Here is a 19,900-nt window from a genome sequence, read left to right as displayed (position 1 = left end):
AACAAAATGTTAAAACTGTTGATATCATGTTAGTCAATACGGTGACAGCGACAAGTAAGCATAGTTCCGGGTATATTTTTGTTGCCTTTAGATAATGGAACCACCCGTTCACACTGGCACTTCTGTTTTTTGAAATTTTCTTGTTGTTGCATGGTGGATGGGGTGTGAATGCATTGCATGTTATTACTAGTATATAGAAGGAGGTGGGGGAGGACTTTTTCATATACAGACTTTTGGTGGCTTGATAGAATTTTGATCAGCATTGATAAAAAAAAATATTGATATAATCTGTGTTTTAAGAACATTTATGCCGTTAGACGTCTGGCCGATCACTGTCTTATCAGTTTTTTTTATCTTTACCTTTACCTTTTCTAAAAATAGAAACTACAACGGATTTGTATACAAACACGATCTCTCCTATATCACGACCCGCATAAAATTAGTTTGACTACCAGACCCCTAGCCGCTTCCAACAAGTAATGCTGTTTGGTGACAGATATCAACATACAAATGGCATGTAACTGTTAGACACTAAGCATGTGAATTTATAGGCTAAAATCCCTTTGTCAAAACCTTTAATTTATGGGAATTTCGAACTATTTTTTGCAATGTAAAAAGTAAAAGACTGCAAAATGTTGGCAATCTGATCTTCATCGCAAAGCAAGATATTTTAAGTAAGTCCATTTCTAGCCTAAAATGCAGAATTATTAATTTGTCCTCATGCAGCTCGAGTTGAAAGAAACAACATATTATAAATTACCGCGAAAGTATATGACAATGTATGTTAAGCTACAACATCAACAGTTTTAAAAACGTCATGACAAAAAATAACTTCTGTAAAAAATAACAACATACCTGCAGGTAGAGAAACCATGATTTGACATATAATCTGTACAGGGCGCTTTTTAAATACTTCCTCAAGTTTCTAAACTCCGATCAACAACATGAACGAGTGCAAAAAGGCACATCAGCTAGACCTGTTTTGATTGGTCAATTTTGAACACATGTCGGAAATCAAGGGACAGAACTCTTTCGAGCTAATGTTACTTACCTCACGAATGAAGTTAAACGACAAAAATGCAATAAAGTATTCACGCAATGAAATTATTTTTGCAACTTGAAATATTTTAAAGTTACAGTAGATCTAATGACGTTGTTCCAACGTTTTTACGTCGGAATAGTGACGTCGGATTTTGGTCGCTGTAAAGCCGTTGGAACAACGTCGGGATAGCGACGTCGGACTTTGGTCGTTGTAAAGTCGTTGGAACAACGTCGGATTCTGGTCACCGACGTCGCGACCCCAAAACAACTATAAAAAGACGTCTTTGCGACGTCGTGTGTTTGCTGGGTGAGTGCGACCGGGTAAATTGCGTGCAGTCTTAGCACTTCTTATTTTTAGATTGCTTCGAAAATTGCTAAATGATGCAGATAAACATGCAGCCAGTTTTCATTAAACATATACGCATTCCTTTCCTACAGGGTATGAAGTTACGTATCAATTGTCGGTAAAAAATACAAAGTGATGTGGTCATTATAATTATACGTCCATCTGAGTCTGATTACTACTTCCAGTCTTCCATTTTTACCGATATGTTCTCTCAAACTGCAGAATACCAAACCAAAGAATTAACATCGATAAGAAAACATTCCATATTAAAAGATATACATTATTTCATAGAAATCCGTCAAATAATTACTGCATACTGAAGACATGTGGTATGCGATGTCATGAAAACTTTAGTCAAACGAAAAAAAGTAGAGATAAAAATAAGCTGTTAGTCGAACCCGTCGACATAAAGCAATTTGGGAGTTCTATGTCCACTTCAGTCTGGTATTACTGCAACTACGTACCCGTGTGGTTTCTAAATTCCAAATTGTAGTAACCATCCATCGTGTGACTGGCCCTGTAGTCGAGTGGTTTGTGACTTGAAATCACTGTAACCTGTGGGGGATGGGTTCGAGCCTTGCTACCGGCCATATCTCTTTAAGTGAGAACGGTTGGCAGATTCTTACGGAGGACGGGAGTTTTGTACTGGTTCTTTCCAGGAGCGATGGTTAGGTAAACTGCCCACCCGACATACAGGAAAAAAACTGTTGAAAACAAGCGTTCAACCCAAGAAAAAAAAAATTCTCTCAAGGAAACTTACTTAGTCATGAACCCCGAATCAAATTTTAATTCGCTATTATATAAAGTTTAATGAAGGAGTCCAGCACTTTTTTTTGTTTGGGTTTAACGTTGCGCCGACACATTTATAGGTTATATGGCGACTTCCCAGCTTTGATGGTGGAGGCAGACCCAAGGTGCCCCGCCATGCATTATTTCGTCACGAGCGGACACCTGGGTAGAACCACCGACTTTCCGTACGTAAGCGAGCTCGATGGCTTCCTCACATGATGAATTCAACGCGCCGAGTGAGACTCAAACCCACTTCGGTAAGGGGATCTGATTTGAAGTTGGTGACCTTAGCCACTCTAATAGAGCGTTCTGGATAGAGATTGTAAAAACTGTTTGACTTGAAACTGATTCTGAGACACGGCTAAAAACTGAAATATCATCACTTCTGTAAATACATTGTATGACTGACTTTTCAGTTTATGTGTTGTTTAGACAATTAACGGAAAACCCCGCAGAATATGAAATGTACATATATAACTTGTCTCGCGTCTTGGACGGAGTTTATGTAAATGACTGTTACAAAATTAGCCACTCACGATAAGAAAATCGATATCAGTCAGTCACTACATGTGTTTGGTGAAAATACTATATCGGCGCACTTTTCTGAAATCGGCAGTAATATTACTTGACAAAGAATTCTGTTTAAGATCCCTTTTAGGCAAAGAAACATAACTGAAATCGATCTGAGTGAGTAATTCTGTTCATGGTTATATTATAAAATATGATATATCTTTGACACCCTCTGGCACCAGTTGAAGCAGTTTCTTTATACAGACGCATCAGAGAATAAAGTAGTAGTGAGTTCACGTACAGGAATACATAGTATGGTCCCCAAGTCTGCTATTGTTGATCGCGGCCATATTGAATAGGACAAGTATTTGCACGCTGGGGAAAATATTTCATGATGGACCTGTGAATTCTTCACTTATGGGTGAAACAGGTCTCATAAGCGTAAATACGACTAGCTTCTACTGATTATAAAAACATACCGTACGATTTGTTGTGAATTAACTGTTGTTGTACTTTTAGTAATTCAACCGCCACCCTTGTTTAAGAGCAACATTTAAAAAACACGTTTTTTTCATCCTCAAGTAATAAGTAAGTAGACTCGCCCAGTTTAATCAATCTAGACGCATCATCTAACTATACGAGCGTCTATTTCACCCGATTTACATTCGGAACATTTTCACGCGTTTCGGGCTTTATCGTATGTTTAACATGGGATTTTTGAACCGTCCAAAGATGTTGGAAATGTTTGTCTCATTGTTAATTTTTTTTAATAAAACTGTTACTGCTTTCATTGTTTACCACTTTTTTTCCACCCTTGCCCGAAAAAACAGTAATGAGTTTGTACACTGTTCAGACAATTGTGCTCTGTTGAAATTTAACCAAACACAAGTTTACTTGCATAAACAGAAAGCATGATATGTCACCATGCGCGGATCCAGAGTGGGGGTATCGGGGGTCCGGACCCCCTCTGGAAAATCTTTAAAAAAGGGAAAAAGACAAGAAGGAAAGAAAATGTTTTTCGAAAAAGGCAACATTAGGACTGCATGTAAAGTATATGCGGCTGCTGCTACATACGACCCCGACATAATTCATATTATTTATCTGAAAGAAACTAAGAATTTTACCTTCAAGAAAGCTTGATTTTTTCATTTTCCCAAATTTAACAGGTTAGTCCATAAAACTGTCCCAGAATGCAAAAAATGAAGTGCTAAAAATGTCCAGGAGGGGGCGGGGGGGGGGGGGGGGCAGGGGATCGGCCTGCCCTCTGAGAAAATTGGCTGTGTCCGTGCATGGTCACTATATCTGTCCAGTACTGGACATTATGGTAAACGCTTCTTTCCTGCACAAATGACAATTTCGCAACTTCTGTCCGGTTTATACAAATTTCTGGCCGCGATAAACCATTTGACTTGTATTATACTGCAACTGGTTGATCTAAATTTCTGATGAAAATTCTTATCTCTTACATTAAATTCGTAGACATTTATAAACCATATAAACCCTGTTTACGCAGTATGCCACTACATTACTGGAAGTGACGCAGATTTTTCAACACTTAAGAATTTTATCTTCGATAGGATTGGCAAATCCATGAATCGCGCTATTCATGTTTAATTTGCCGATGCTATTCTATCGTTCATTTCGCATTAGCTCCGATAGCCCGCCCCGACAATTCATTTCTTATATTTACATTATATTTCCTCTCTATTTGTAAACAAGGTTTTATTATGAACTGCACACATTTTGATGCATTTAAGAATAAAATCAGCTTCCTGGCCATTTTGTTCACAACACGGTACTGTGACGTCATCTAAGGAATATGAAAAGCGTGACACCCATCGCCGTTAGCAACAGTTTAAGAGGCATGCTATTATACACATACATTAAATGGACTCAATGATCCCTAAGAACTGAAATAGAAATTATGACAATAAACTCTTATCAGTTGCTAGTACTTTAATGACGAAGTTCAATAAGAATGACACTGTTTATATGAAATACGGATTAAAAAGACCATATTTTAATTTTGAAGACATAGAAAATGAGAAGTTTATTATTTGTATGTATTTTTGTTTGCGTCTGGTATACAGCAACAGGGTACTGTCGTTCACATGTAATACGTAAGTGTATACGTTTATTTCGCTTGACATGCTCGCATAAATTTAAATTGCACTCCTGTCACATGTTTGGTTTGAGTTAAATTTTGAAGGTTTTCCAATTGAGTTTCAAACTTTCCAAAAAATATCACATATGTTCACTTTGAACTAATTTCTTTTTCCTGTTTCAAATATTTCATAACGAAGTTACGTCCATAACATTCAGTTAGCTCTATTAAGCTTTAATATAACGGGTCTTACTGAATCTGTCTGAAGCTACTTATTCAAAACATTTTTTAACTTTTAGATAAAGAATTTTGCACGGCCCCAAATGGCGTAACCATACCTGCTGGAGGAGAACTTCTTCTACAAGATAAGTGTGAGAAATGTACATGTTCAAGTGGAACTAGTCATACATCGCTTATTCTCTCCTGTTGCGGGTAAACAAATATTTATAGTGTATTGTATTATCTTTAAAATTATAAGTAAATTGTGTGTTGTACAAACTGTAGGAAGAAAGACGTTGACTGTTTCATTTTTTTCATTATAAAATTACACTTTCATCGGAATAACACATACAATCCAACTGCGGTTCAGATCTGGGCTTGTTTTATCATTACAAAATTATTCTTGTTATTGCATTCTTGCAGACTGGTTTTGTGCTGGCAGTTGACAGCACGAGGCCGACTATATATAAACAAGGAATTGCATTTTGGTTAAAATGATAATCATGATGGAGAGGAACTATATAAGGTTTCTTTCATTCTAACCCCTTTTGTAATATATGTATATTTGTAAAATTCTGATTGTTATTTTCGAAATAAATATGTATTAAACTAATCATCACGTATTTTATGTGTTTATTTACGAGTTCGTACTCTATTCCAGTTATGGCATACATGCTGGTCCGATAGCTCCTCCACCTGGTTGTAAAATAGTGGCCGACGACGACGGATGTTCAGTGAAATTGGTTCAAGTAACAGATGAATCGCAATCATGTCATATATAATTACACAGTGCATGATATATTCATAGTTTTTGTTGTGTCATCCATTGACTCTTTTTCTACTCAAAGCTGTAAGCGACCAGTTGATATGGAATCTTAAAATGATAGAAATGGCATCAGTTTATGTTTGTATGAAAATTTTTATCACCTACCTCAAACATTGGTACTAATTTAAAACAGGCATTGATTTGATAGAATGAGTGAGTGAGTGAGTGAGTTCGGTTTTACGGCGAATCGACACAAAATGGTCATATATCGCCGAGAAGAAGTCATATTGCAAACGCCAACTGTAAAGCCTAAACATTGATGTAAAAATGTAAAGCATACCTAAAAACATCCATGTAAAAATGTAAAGAACACTATGAATAATGTAAAACATATCTAAAAGCATCCATGTAAAAATGTAAAGCATATCTAAAAACAGTAATGTAAAAATGTATGTACGTGTGTGTTAAAATATCAGCTGCAAACATAATAATATTGCAAGATGTAAATAAAAATAAGAAGTGTTAGATCTTTTGATTTGATAGAAACCGTACAAGTATTACAAAATGGTAGGTAGTCTAGAATGTATTGCAGAAAACAGGTCAGTAAAACGAGACTCAACAGTCACTGGTGTCGTAGTCAATCGGTGTTACATTCGTACCACTTCATACTCTTTGTTCAACTCACTTTTTAGTAGAGCTTTTAATCTTAAAAGTATGATCCAAAAATGATGGCAATAAACTTTACGCGAATAAATAAAGTGGTGTTCCTTCAAGGCATATGTGATTTTCTTAAATAATCCGTTGAGTTAGGACATCACGTCGCATGATGTTGTCTGGCGTCTTCTGTTTTCTGCAAATATATGTGACGTTGACGTCACGTCCTGTTTATACGTCATCGATTAATTTAGGAATTTAGGAAACCTTAACCATAATGTTTCAATCCTGCTAAAGAAGACTGGCCATTTTTTTATGCAAGAAGAAGGCCTAGTGATGGGGAACAGTATAGCGCTGATGACTTTCCTTATGTAAGTACTGTTACATATTTTTCGTCAAAGGTAGACTTTGGAGAAAAAAGAACATTGTAGTTTCAAAGACGATAAAATAAGCCCTGACTGTGCAGATGATGTCAAAACAGCTTTTAAAAAGTGTGTCCGCTCTGCAATGTACATGATGGGCATTGGGGACAGTTTTCTCACTCGGGACAGCGATTCAGTGACTATGAGGAGGTTTCATGTAGATGAAGCAAGTAGTTATGTTACAAGTGATAGGTTACTGTTCTTGTTTGGGAGAGATCAACTGCGAAAACTTTAGTCTTCAGCGTGTGAGCAAAGTAGGGAAAAAAGTAGGATTTTGGGAAGAGTCAGGCTTTAACTAAGATTAATTACTGGCAAGAATTTGTGATTTTATTACCCACAACAGATTTGTCACACGTACGAAAGCTATTAATAACGGAACTGCTGAATCCAACGACCTATTGTCTTCAATTGGATCTAGAACATACAAGAAACAAGAAACAAGAGCTGTCATTATTAGTGATAAATGCCCCGAAGCATTTTGACAAATGTCCCCGAACAATTATACCGAGTAATTGTAAAATCCCTCCGCCGATGGCAGAGTTATGGACCGAACAAGAAAAGGTCATGTTAACCTTTAACATCTAAGTGTGACCTTTACGTTAGAGCTAGGAGTCTGGATTTTGCGCATTACACATCGTCTCATTATGGGAAAGATTTATACCAAGTTATTTCAAAATCCAATGGCAGAATGGCAGAGTTATGAACCGGGCATTAAACAGACCCTGTTAAACTTTGACTTCTAAGTCTGACCTTGACCATGGGGCTAGGGGTCAGGGTGTTACGCATGACAAATCGTCTCATTATGGTACATATTTATGCCAAATGATTTTAAATCCCTTGAAGAATGGCAGAGTTATAAACCGGACATTAAACAGACCCTGTTAACCTTTGACTTCTAAGTCTGACCTTGACCTTGGAGGTAGAGGTAGAGGTTGTTACGCATGATAAATTGTCTCATTATGGTAAACATTTATGCAAAGTTATTTAAAAATCCCTTCATGGATGGTCCAGAAAACAGGATAGTAAATCGACTCCAGGGCCCTCTGCTTTTGGAGTCAATCAGTGTTACATCTGGACCAGTTCATACGCTTTTTTTTCTGGATCATGTTTGTTTAATCGATGCTTTTATCTTAAAAATGGTCCGAAAAAAGATGGCAATAAACTACGCGAATAAATACAATGGTGGCCCTTCGTTCAAGCCATATGTGATTTGCTCGAATATCACTCCGAGTCAGGACCTTAAAATTATACCGACTAGAGATTATATGGTATCTACATTTTATTAAATACCAACGCCCCTTGTTTACATGTAGTTACTAGTGGAAAAGAACCAAATACAAATAATTTCAACATTTATAAAATTATTTAAAATTTACTGTAAACTTTTGTGCTTGTAGTATGTGTACCTTTTCACTTACTCATCGAGTTATTATGGATATTCTCGTGCATATGTTTGAACTAAAAGATGCTTTTGTAAAAAAGCGCATGTCTCCCCGAATGCATAGTCGTATATGCAATAAGTCAACAGTGGACAGAAGTGAAAGTCAAAGAGACACTGATGGTTAGCTGCAATAGGGATCATCTACTTGGCATGCCAATCATTCCGCTAAGTTTCAACATTCTGGGCGTAGTGGTTCTCAAGTTATGAACTGGATATGGTTTTCCATGTTCAGGTCTCTGTGACCTTTGATCAAGTGACCCCAAAATCATTAGGGGTCATTTAACTGCATGTCCAATCATCCTATTAAATTTTAAATTTCTGGATCAAGTGGTTTTCAAGTTATTGATTGGAAAGAGATTTCTATGTTCAGCCCCCTGTTACCTTGACATTTTATGGTGTGATCCCAAAACAAAAGGGGTCACATAGTACTACTATGTAATTCCTATCACCCTATGAAGTTTGAAGGTTCTAGGTCAAATGGTTCTTAAGTTATTAACCGGAAATGGATTTTCATTTTCTTTTTTTGTTTTGTTTTGGGTTTAACACCGTTTTTCAACAGTAGTTCAGTCATGAAACGGCGGACACCTAACCAGTGTTCTGTACCAGTACAAACCTGTTCTCCGCAAGTAACTGCCAACTTCTCCGCATGAATTATCAGAGGTGGAGGACGAATGAGTTCAGACAAAATGTCTTTTCTCAAACGTCACGGAGAACATACGCCCCGCCCGGGAATCGAACTCACGACACCGCGATCCGTAGACCAACGCTCTCCATACTGAGCTAAGCGAGCGGACTTCTATTTTCTATCCGTTGCGACCTTGACCTTTAATAGTGACTCCAAAAGCAACAGGGGTCATCTACTTGCATGTCCAATCATCCTATGAAGTTTCAAATTCTGGGTCAAGTGGTTCTAAATTTACTAACCGGAAATGGTTTTCCATATTCAGGCCCCTGTGACATTGACCTTTAACAGAGTGACCCCAAAATCGGTAGGGGTCATCTCCTTTGCACGACCAATCATCGTATGAAATTTCAACATTCTGGAGCAAGTGGTTCTAAAATTACTAACCGGAAATGGTTTTCCATGTCAGGCCCCTGTGACCTTGACCTTCAATAGAGTGACCATAAAATCGATAGGGATAATCTCCTCTGCATGATCAATCATCCGATGAAGTTTCAACATCTTGGGTCAGGTGGTTCTCCAGTTAATGACCAGAAATTGTTGTCCATGTTCAGGCCCCTGTGATATTGACCATTGATCAAGTGATCCCAAATGCAACAGGGGTCATCTACTCTGCATGTCCAATCATCCTATGAAGTTTACACATTTTGGGTCAAGTGGTCCTCAAGTTATTGATCAAAAATTGGATTTTCATGTTCAGGCCCCTGTGACCTTGACCTTTAACAGAGTGACCCCAAAATCAAAAGGGGTCATCTATTCTGCACGACAAATCATCCTATGAAGTTTCAACATTCTGGGTCAAGTGGTTCTTAAGTTACTTACCGGAAATGGTTTTCCATGTTCAAGCCCCTGTGACCTTGACCTTTGATAGTGACCCCCCAAAATTATCTCCACTGCATGAACAATTATCATATGAAGTTTCAACATTCTGGGTCGAGTGGTTCTCAAATTACTGCCATGTTCAGACCCCTGTGAATTTGACGGACGGACGGACGGACAGGGCAAAAACAATAGTCTCCCCCAATTTATTTACTTTAGTATTGGGCAGCATGGAGAATGTCATGAATTTGTCGCGACGTCCCATTACGTAGTCTTACGTCTTGTGTTTTCTGCAAATATCCCAGTGTTTATAGCGTCAGCTTTAAGGGCAGGAAAAGAAGTAACGGCAAACGCCACTATTATGCCTGTTTCAGATAAAAATAATTGGTCTCTGGATGTAGATGCAAATAGGAATGTCAGATTTAAAGTGTAACTGTTTCTGGTGGTAACGCTTAACGTCCCCAAGGGAGTATGATCGAAATAGCGGATCCAACTTACAGACGGTACGTGTTGGTGATGTTGTCCAAGTTCACGAAGAGTTTAAAATACGTCTCACGCGGAATCTACTAGTACCATTTTTACGTCTTGGTATGACGCAACCAAGGATCGAACCCACGACCTCCCGCACTCGAAGCGGGCCCTCTACCACTAGGCCACCGAGGCGGTCTTGAAATTATTTACTTTAGCATTTGGCGGTCTGGAGAATGTCATGAATTTGCTGCGACGTCGCATCACATTATCTTGCGTGTTGTGTTTTCTACATAATATATGTGACGTTGACGTCACGTCCTGTTTATATGCGATTTAAAGATCGAACCTCGAACAACATTGTTGTATACTCATTATACGAATTAGCCCCACGTCACTGTCAGAAAATGATTCAGCCTTAAGAAATAAAGTCATAGATAAATTTAGGAATTTAGTAAACTTTAACCATAATATTTCAGTCCTTAAGAAGACTGGCACTTCTTGCTGGAAGAATGCCTAGTAATGGGGAAAATTATAGTGCTGGTAACTTTCTTCAATGTACGTACTGTTTCACATTTTTCGTCAAAGGTGAACTTTGGAGACATGCAAAACATTGAAGTTTCAAAGAAGATAAAATAAACACTGTATGTGCAGATGATGTAAAAACAGCTTCTCTGCAAGCAATGTACATGCTGCAAGGGGCATTGGGGACAAGGGTTTTTTCAGTCAGGAAAGCGATTCAGTGACTATGTTTTGAGGAGGTTTCATGCAGATGAAGTAAGTAGTTCTGTTACAAGTGACAGGTTACTGATGGTGTTTGGGAGAGTTCAAGTGCGAAAACTTGGGTCTTCAGCATGAGAGCCAAGTAAGAGAAAAAGTTAGGATTTTGGGATGACAGGTCAAAACTCAACAAGTATTGGGGATTGTATTACCCACAACATATTTGACACACGTAGCTGCTGAATTCAATGAACTATTGTCTTCTTTTGTTTTTTCCCCAATTATTGACAATTGTCAAGTAATTATAAAAACTCTTCATCGGTTGCAGTTATGGACCGTATAAGAAACAGACCGTCTTAACCTTTAACCTCTCAGTGTGATATTGACCTTAGAGGTAGGGGTCTGGATCTTTCGCATGACACGTCGTCTCATTATGAGGAACATTTGCCAAGTTATTTCAAATCCCTTTATGGATGGTAGTTACAGCCTGGACAAGAAATTACACGGACGTATTGACGCACGCACGGACGGACAGTGCGATTTTATTTATTTATTTGGGTTTTACGGCGCACCAACACAGTATAGGTTGTATGGCGCCAAACAGTACTACAAATTTTGGTTCCACATCTCATTTACATCGAAATTAAAACATGAGGTATGGAATCAAAATTTGCATACCTGCTGGAATCACAGAGTTACTGCAAAACCAAGTGTTAAGACCCCTATTAGTCGCCTCTTACGATCATGCAAGGGTAAGGCAGTGGTTCCAATTCTTTTCATACACAGATCGTCCCAGAATCACATGGGGCCAGTGCGATTTTAATATGTCCGCCTTTGGGGACATAGAAACAAGGATGAATATCTAACAGGGAATGCCTAGTTTCAAAATCGTAGCCTACCAACACGAAGATGTGCATACTACCAACAAACACACGCACATACGAAGCACATGCGGACAAAACGAACAAATACAGGAACACAGTAAGGCACCGTTTTGGAACGGTCAGTGGCAAAAACATCACTGGGAAGCTTAAATGGGTATATGGTGCGCACTCGACCCAATCTCACTCTTACCCCACCATGTTCCAAAGTCACGGGACAGTGTAAATAAATGTAAATCCCGTCAGGTGAACCTCTAAACAGACGCAATGGAAACAGAAGGCGCGGCATGTAAAACACAAAAATGCAACTGTATAATTATTTAAACCCCCCAAAAGAAACATGTACTCAAGAAACCTTGCTCTTAAGACCGGCCAGTTTTTAAAGGTCGCAGTTCCCATTTGGGGACAGGCGGTCCGACAACACAATATTGAAGTGAAAGACGATGCAGATGCATTTTTTGGTCTTTACAGTGAAGAATACACATATTATCAGTTACTAGTACTTTAATGACGTAGTTCAACAAGAATGACACTGTTTATATGAAATACGGATTAAAAAGACCATATTTTAATTTTGAGGACATAGAAAATGAGAAGTTTATTATTTGTATGTATTTTTGTTTGTGTCTTTTATACAGCAACAGGGTACTGTCGTTCACATGCAATACGTAAGTGTATACGTTTATTTTGCTTGACATGCTCGCATACATTTTGAATTGCACGCCTGTCACATGTTTGGTTTGGGTTAAATCTTTTTCCTGTTTCAAAGATTTCATAAGGAAGTCGTTACGTCCGTAACATTTAATTAAGCTTTAATATAACGGGTCTTACTGAATCTGTCTGAAGCTAGTTAGTCAAAACATTTTTTAACTTTTAGAAAAGAATTTTGCACGGCCCCAAACCTGCTGGAGGAGAACTTCTTCTACAAGATAAGTGTGAGAAATGTACATGTTCAAGCGGAACTGGTCACACATCGCTTATTCTCTCCTGTTGCGGGTAAACAAATATTTATATTGCATTGTATTATTTTAAAATTTTAAGTAAATTGTGTATTGTACAAATTGTAGGAAGAAAGACGTTTACGTTTGGTATCAAAATATTTCATTATTTCTTTTATAAAATTACATTTCCCTCGGAACAACACATACAATCCAACTGCGGTTCAGATTGGGGCTTGTTTTATCATTACAAAATTATTCTTGTTATTGCATTCTTGCAGACTGGTTTTGTGCTGGCAGTTGACAGCACGAGGCCGACTATATTATACAAGGAGTTGCATTTTGGTTAAAATAATAATCATGATGGAGAGGAACTATATAAGTTTTCTTTCGTTCTAACCCATTTCGTACTTCTGTAATATATGTATATTTGTAAAATTCTAATTTGTTATTTTCAAAATAAATATGTTTAAACTAATCGTCACGTATTTTATGTGTTTACTTACGAGATCGTATTCTGTTCCTGTTATGGCATACATGCTGGTCCGATAGCTCCTCCACCTGGTTGTAAAATAGTGGCCGACGACGACGGATGTTCAGTGAAATTGGTTCAAGTAACAGATGAATCGCAATCATGTCATATATAATTACACAGTACATGACATATTCATAGTTTGTTGTTTCTTTTTCTTTTCAGAGCTGTAAGCGACCAGTTGATAATATGAAATCTTAGTGATAGAAATGTCATCAGTTTGTATGAAAATTTTTATCATTAAAATGTATCACCTACCTCAAACATTGTTTCTAATCTATAGCAGGCATTGATTTGATGGAAACCGTACAAGTATTACAAAATGGTAGGTAGTCTAGAATGTATTGCAGAAAACAGGTCAGGAAAATGAGACTCAACGGTCCCTGCTGTCGTAGTCAATCAGTGTTACATCCGGGCCACTTCATACGCTTTGTTCAACTCACATTTTAGTAGAAGTTTTTATCTTAAAGTGTGGTCCAAAAAAATGATGGCAATAAACTTTACGCGAATCAATAAAGTGGTGGTCCTTCAAGGCATATGTGATTTCCTCGAATATCCCTTTGAGTCAGGACATCACGTCGTCTGGCATCTTGTGTTTTCTGCAAATGTATATGTGACGTTGACGTCACGGCCTGTTTATATGTGATTAAAAGGTCGAACCTGGAACAACGTTGTTGTATACTCATTATTCGAATTAGCCCCACGATACTCAGAAAATGATTCAGCCTTATACCACAGTCACACATACGGCGCAAATAGCTACATCGAGCTACGGATAGAAACGTAGTAACCCGTATCGATCCGTACCTGAGCCGTACAAATTGGTACGAACTGATACGGCTTACTACATTAAGGTACGTCTCAGGTACGTTTTAATACGGGTCGATAAGGATTACTACGTTTTTATCCGTGGCTAGACGTAGCTTTCCGCGCCGTATGTGTGACTGGGGTATTAAGAAATAAAGTCATCGATTAATTTAGGAATTTAGGAAACCTTAACCATTACGTTAAAATCCTGCTAAAGAAGACTGGCACTTTTTTTATGTAAGAAGAAGGCCTAGTAATGGGGGAGTATAGTGCTGATGATATTCTTCAATGTATGTACCGATTCGCCGTAAAACCCAACTCAATTACAGGTGAAAAAAGTATTTGTGATTTTATTACCCGCAACAGATTTGACACTTGTACGAAGCTATTAATAATGTAGCTGCTGAATCCAACGACCTATTGCCTTCAACTGGATCAAGAACATACAAGAAACAAGAGCTGTCACTAATGTGACAAATGCCCCCCAAGCATTTATGCCAAGTAATTGTAAAATCCCCTCATCGATGGCAGTTACGGACCAGACAAGAAACAGGCCATGTTAACCTTTAACATCTAAGTGTGACCTAGGAGTCTGGATTTTGCGCATTACACGTCGTCTCATTATGAGAAACATTTATACCAAGTAATTTTAAAATTCCTTGATGAATGATAGAGTTATGAACCGGGCATTAAACAGACCCTGTTAACCTTTGACTTCTAAGTCTGACCTTGACCTTGGAGCTAGAGGTCTGGGTCTTACGCATGACAATTCGTCTCATTATGGTAAACATTTATGCCGAGTTATTTTAAAATCCCTTCATGGATGGCCCTGAAAACAGGACAGTAAAACGAGACTCAACGGCCCCTGCTTACGTAGTCAATCAGTGTTACATCTGGAGCACTTCATGCGCTTTATTTATCAAATGTTCAACTCTTTTTTAGTCGAAGTTTTTATCTTAAAGTGTAGTCTGAAAAAAAAAGATGGCAATAAACTGCGCGAATCAACAAAGTGGTGGTTTTTTAAGGCATATGTTATTTGCTAAAATATACCTTTGAGTCAGGGCCTTAAAATAATATCGACCAGAGATAATAGGGTATCTACATTTTATTAAATACCAACGACCCTTGTTTATATTTACAGGTACTAGTGGAAAAGAATCAAATACATACAATTTTAACATTTATAAAATTATTTAAGATTTATTTGTATAAGATACTCATATTGACCTTTATATGTTCGTATTCGATGTCCCCAGTGTTTATAACGTAAGCTAAAAAGCGGGAAAATGTAACGTCAAAAGCCACTTTTATGCCTGTTTGAGATTATACTAATCTGTCTCTGGCCGTAGATGCAGATAGGAATGTCAGATTCAAGGTAACTGTTTCTGGTGGTAACGAGGCTCTGTAAACAGTTACTTGACGGCCCTGAGGGAGTATCACTGAAGTAGTGGATCCAACTCAAAGACGATACGTGTTTGTGATGTTGTCCAAGTTCACGATGATTTTAAAACACGTCTCACGTGGAACTTGGCCATAGTTAACGAACTTGTATGCATCATTGAATGTTCCATGTGCACCGCCGTATGAACACATCTGTGGATGTCTCTAAATTATTTTTGTATTTGTAGCATGTGTAAATGTTGAATTCTGTTCAACCCGGGGCTAGAGTTCTGTTCAACCCGGGGCTAGAGGGCGTGGGCGGTAGCATGCATTTCCACTACCGTCTAGCATGCATTTCCACTACCGTCCATGAACAGGCTTAATCAAACCGAGCCTGCGATATTTTCGTTTTTGTCGTGTTGAGCGACCTGTGGAGTTTCCCTTTTTTTCTATTTTATAACCATTAACGATGGACTGACGAGAGCGGCACGGTTTAGGACTAGCACTAAAGTCTTCCTATTGTAAAACTGTACCCGCTGGAAATAATTCATACCGAGTGATAAAACCGGGACAAGTGAAATGACTGTTAACTGGTGTGATTATAGTACGTGTACCTTTTCACTTACTCATCGAGTTATTATGGATATTCTCGTGCATATAATATAAACAAATACATTTTATCTAAATGGCAATCGTCATGGAACAATGATTCATTCAATTAACTTCATGATATCAAACTTATTCTAGGGGAATGGCACCAAGGGAACAGATCTGTTCGCAGGGAGGAAGTTGTTCTTTCTCGCTGTCGAATAGGTCATACCCGTTTGACTCATTCTTATCTTTTGAATAAAGAGGATCAACCCGAATGTGTACCATGTCAAACACCGCTAACTATTAAACATATTTTAATCGACTGTGTGGACTTTGCTACACAACGCAGTACATATTATGACGTTCAATCTTTGAAAGAGTTATTTGAAAACGTTTCACTCGGAAATATTTTATCGTTTCTAAAGCAGATAGGAGTATATCAAAAAATCTAACATTTCATATTTTTATTTACATCTTGCAATATTATTGTTTGCAGCTGATATGTAAACAGACACTCATTTTTACATAACTGATTTTAGATAAAAAATTATGCTTTACATTTTTACACGGATGTTTTTAGATAAGTTTTACATTATTCATAGTGTTCTTTACATTTTTACATGGATGTTTTTAGATAAGTTTTACATTATTCATAGTGTTCTTTACATTTTTACATGAATGTTTTTAGGTATGCTTTACATTTTTACATCAATGATTATGCTTTACAGTTTGCGTTTACAATATGACTTTTTCTCGGCGATATATGACCATTTTGTGTCGATTCGCCGTAAAACCCATCTCAACTCAACTCGTGCAAATAATATGTTTGAATTTATTTACTTTAGCATTTGGCGGCCCGGAAAATGTCATAAATTCGCCTCGACGTCGCCTGGCGTCTTGTGTTTTCTGCTTATATATGTGTGACGCTGAAGTCACGTCCTGTTTATATGTGATTAAAAGGTCGAACCTGGAACAACGTTTTGTATACTCAATATACGAATTAGCCCCACGACTCAGAAAATGATTCAGCCTCGAGAAATAAAGACAACGATTTTAGGAATTTAGGAAACTTTAACCATAATGTTTCAATCCTGCTAAAGAAGACTGGCACTTGTTTATGTTGGAAGAAGGCCTAGTAAGATGGAAAAGTACAGTGCTGATGACATTATATATTCAATGTATGTACTGTTTCACATTTGTGGTCAAAGGTGAACTTGGAGACATGCAGAACATTGTAGTTTCAAAGAAGATAAAATAAACCCTGAAAGTGCAGATGATGTCAAATAGCTTCTGAAGAGTGCCGCTCTGCAATGTACATGCTGCAAGGGGCATTACGGACAAGGTTTTTTTCTCAGTCAGAAGGATAGCGATTCAGTGATTATGTTTTTAGAAGGTTTCATGTAGATGAAGTAAGTAGTTCTGTTACAAGTGACTGTTGTTTTGGAGAGTTCAGTTGCGAAAACTTGGTCTTCAGCGTGCGAGCCAAGTAAGAGAAAAACTTAGGATTTTGGGAAGTCATGCTCTAACTAAGATCAATTACAGGTGAAAACTCAGCAGGTATTGGGGATTTTATTACACACAATATATTTGACACACGTATGAAAGCTATTAATAACGTAGCTGCTTAATTCAATGCCCTATTGTCTTCAACTGGACCAACAACATACAAGGAACAAGAGCGTTCACTATAGTGACAAATGCCCCCGAGCATTTTGAAAAATGTCCCCGAGCATTTATGCCAGGTAATTTTAAAATCCCTTCATCTATTGCAGTTATGGACCGGACAAGAAACAGACCCTCTTAACATTTAACCTCTAAGTGTGACCTTGACCTTAGAGCTAGGGTTCTGGATCTTGCACATGACACGTCGTCTCAATATGGGGAACATTTAGGCAAAGTTATTTCAAAATCCCTTCATGGATGGCAGAGTTACAGCCCGGGAAGACTTTACACGGACGGACGGACAGTGCGATTTTAATATGCCCACCTTCGGGGGCATAAAAACACAGATAAATATCCAAAGGGAATGCCACGTTCCAAAAACGCAGTCTCCCCTAAACGAAACTCACAAGACGCAGATGTGCACACTACCAACACACACACTCGCATACAAAGCAAACGATGACAAAACGAACAAATAAATGAACACAGGAGGGGAACGCTTTGGAACGGTCAGTTGCAAAAACACCATTCGGGAGCTTAAACCGGTTTATGGTACGCACCCAACCTCACTCTTAGCCCCACCATGTTCCAAAGTCACGAGCCAGTGTAAATACATTTGTAAATGTAATCCCCGCCAGGTGAATCTCTTAACAGAGGCACTGGAAATAGAAGGCATGGCATGTAAAACAAAATAATGCTCTGGACCTGTATAATTATATAAAAAGCAACCTTTAAGAACCAAAAATGCATGTACTCAAGAAACCTTCTTTTGCCCTGAAGGCCGGCCAATTTTTAAAGGTGGCAGTCCTCAAGGGAGGACAGGCGGTCCGGCAACACAATATTGAAGTGAAAGACGATGCAGATGCATTCCATGGTCTTCTTCAATGGCTCACCATAATTTATCTGAGAGAAAGCATAACAAAAAGGTTTTGTTGCAATTGACGGTGATCTTTTGAAATATACAGCAAGTGAAATTCAAGAGAAAAAATATAACTTTTAGCCAGAGAACCATTCACATATCCTTTGGCAAATTGAATAGTTTCGTGCTGTAGGAATGACATACCAAGTTATTTGATTTGTAAAGCCTCTATGCAGGATGAATTGCACAAGTGTGATATGCAGATATAAGGTCAAAATCAAAGCTTATTTTAGGAAAAAGGCCATTGTCAAAACATATCCAGAAATGCATTCGTTTTAAGAATATAATATTAGGTTAATTCGCTGATTTACCCGCCCGCTTAGCTCAGTAGGGAGAGCGTTGGTCTACGGCTCGCGGGGTCGCGAGTTCGAACCTCGGGCGGGGCGGATGTTTTCCGTGACGATTTGATAAAAGACATTGTGTCTGAAATCATTCGTCCTCCACTCTGATAATTCATGTGGGGAAGTTGGCAGTTATTTGCGGAGAACAGGTTTGTACTGGTACAGAATCCAGGAACACTGGTTAGGTTAACTGCCCGCCGTACATAACTGAAATACTGTTGAAAAACGGCGTTAAACCCCCCCCCCCCCCCCAAAAAAACAAAAAAAAAACAAACAAACATGATATAAATTGGAAAATGCAATATATGGAACCGTTCCGTCTTTATATGAAATCATTTTCTTTTCATTATATGATAGCAAAACTGTATTACATAGATAAAGGGAAATCAAGTGAGTGAGTGAGTGAGTGAGTTGGGTTTTACGGCGAATCGACACAAAATGGTCATATATCGCCGAGAAGAAGTCAAATTGCAAACACCAACTGTAAAGCATAAACATTGATGTAAAAATGTAAAGCATACCTAAAAACAGTAATGTAAAAATGTATGCAAATCTATATAATAATGTTTTGCTATCATATAATGAAAAGTTGGTTCCATATAAAGACAGGACGGTTCCATATATTACATTTTGAATGCAAATAAAGGGAAATCAAATCTATGTAATAATGGTTTGCTATTCATATAATGAAAATTTGGTTCCATATAAATGCGAAACGGTTCCATATATTGCATTTTCCAATTAACATAATGAGCGAATGAACCTATATATTCTTAAAACGAATGAATAACTTGAAAAATGTCCATGTAAGACAGCCACGGCGTTCCATACATGGTGGCTTAAAGGTAAAGAATATCTTTACACGTTG

General features: G+C 37.9%; 1 protein-coding gene across 1 annotated transcript; it reads left to right on the top strand.

The window, feature by feature from the left end:
* The first annotated feature begins 4,649 nt into the window (after positions 1-4,649).
* On the top strand, positions 4,650-5,810 carry LOC123548073 (uncharacterized). The gene is made up of 3 exons (XM_045335309.2): positions 4,650-4,806; positions 5,090-5,222; positions 5,671-5,810. The coding sequence occupies exons 1-3, from the start codon at positions 4,728-4,730 to the stop codon at positions 5,789-5,791; spliced, it is 333 nt and encodes a 110-aa protein (XP_045191244.2). The 5' UTR covers positions 4,650-4,727; the 3' UTR covers positions 5,792-5,810.
* Positions 5,811-19,900: the final 14,090 nt, after the last annotated feature.

Source organism: Mercenaria mercenaria, chromosome 9 (genome assembly GCF_021730395.1).
Source record: "Mercenaria mercenaria strain notata chromosome 9, MADL_Memer_1, whole genome shotgun sequence".
Taxonomy (NCBI): Eukaryota; Metazoa; Mollusca; class Bivalvia; order Venerida; family Veneridae; genus Mercenaria; species Mercenaria mercenaria.
This window is presented reverse-complemented; position numbering and strand designations above follow the sequence as displayed.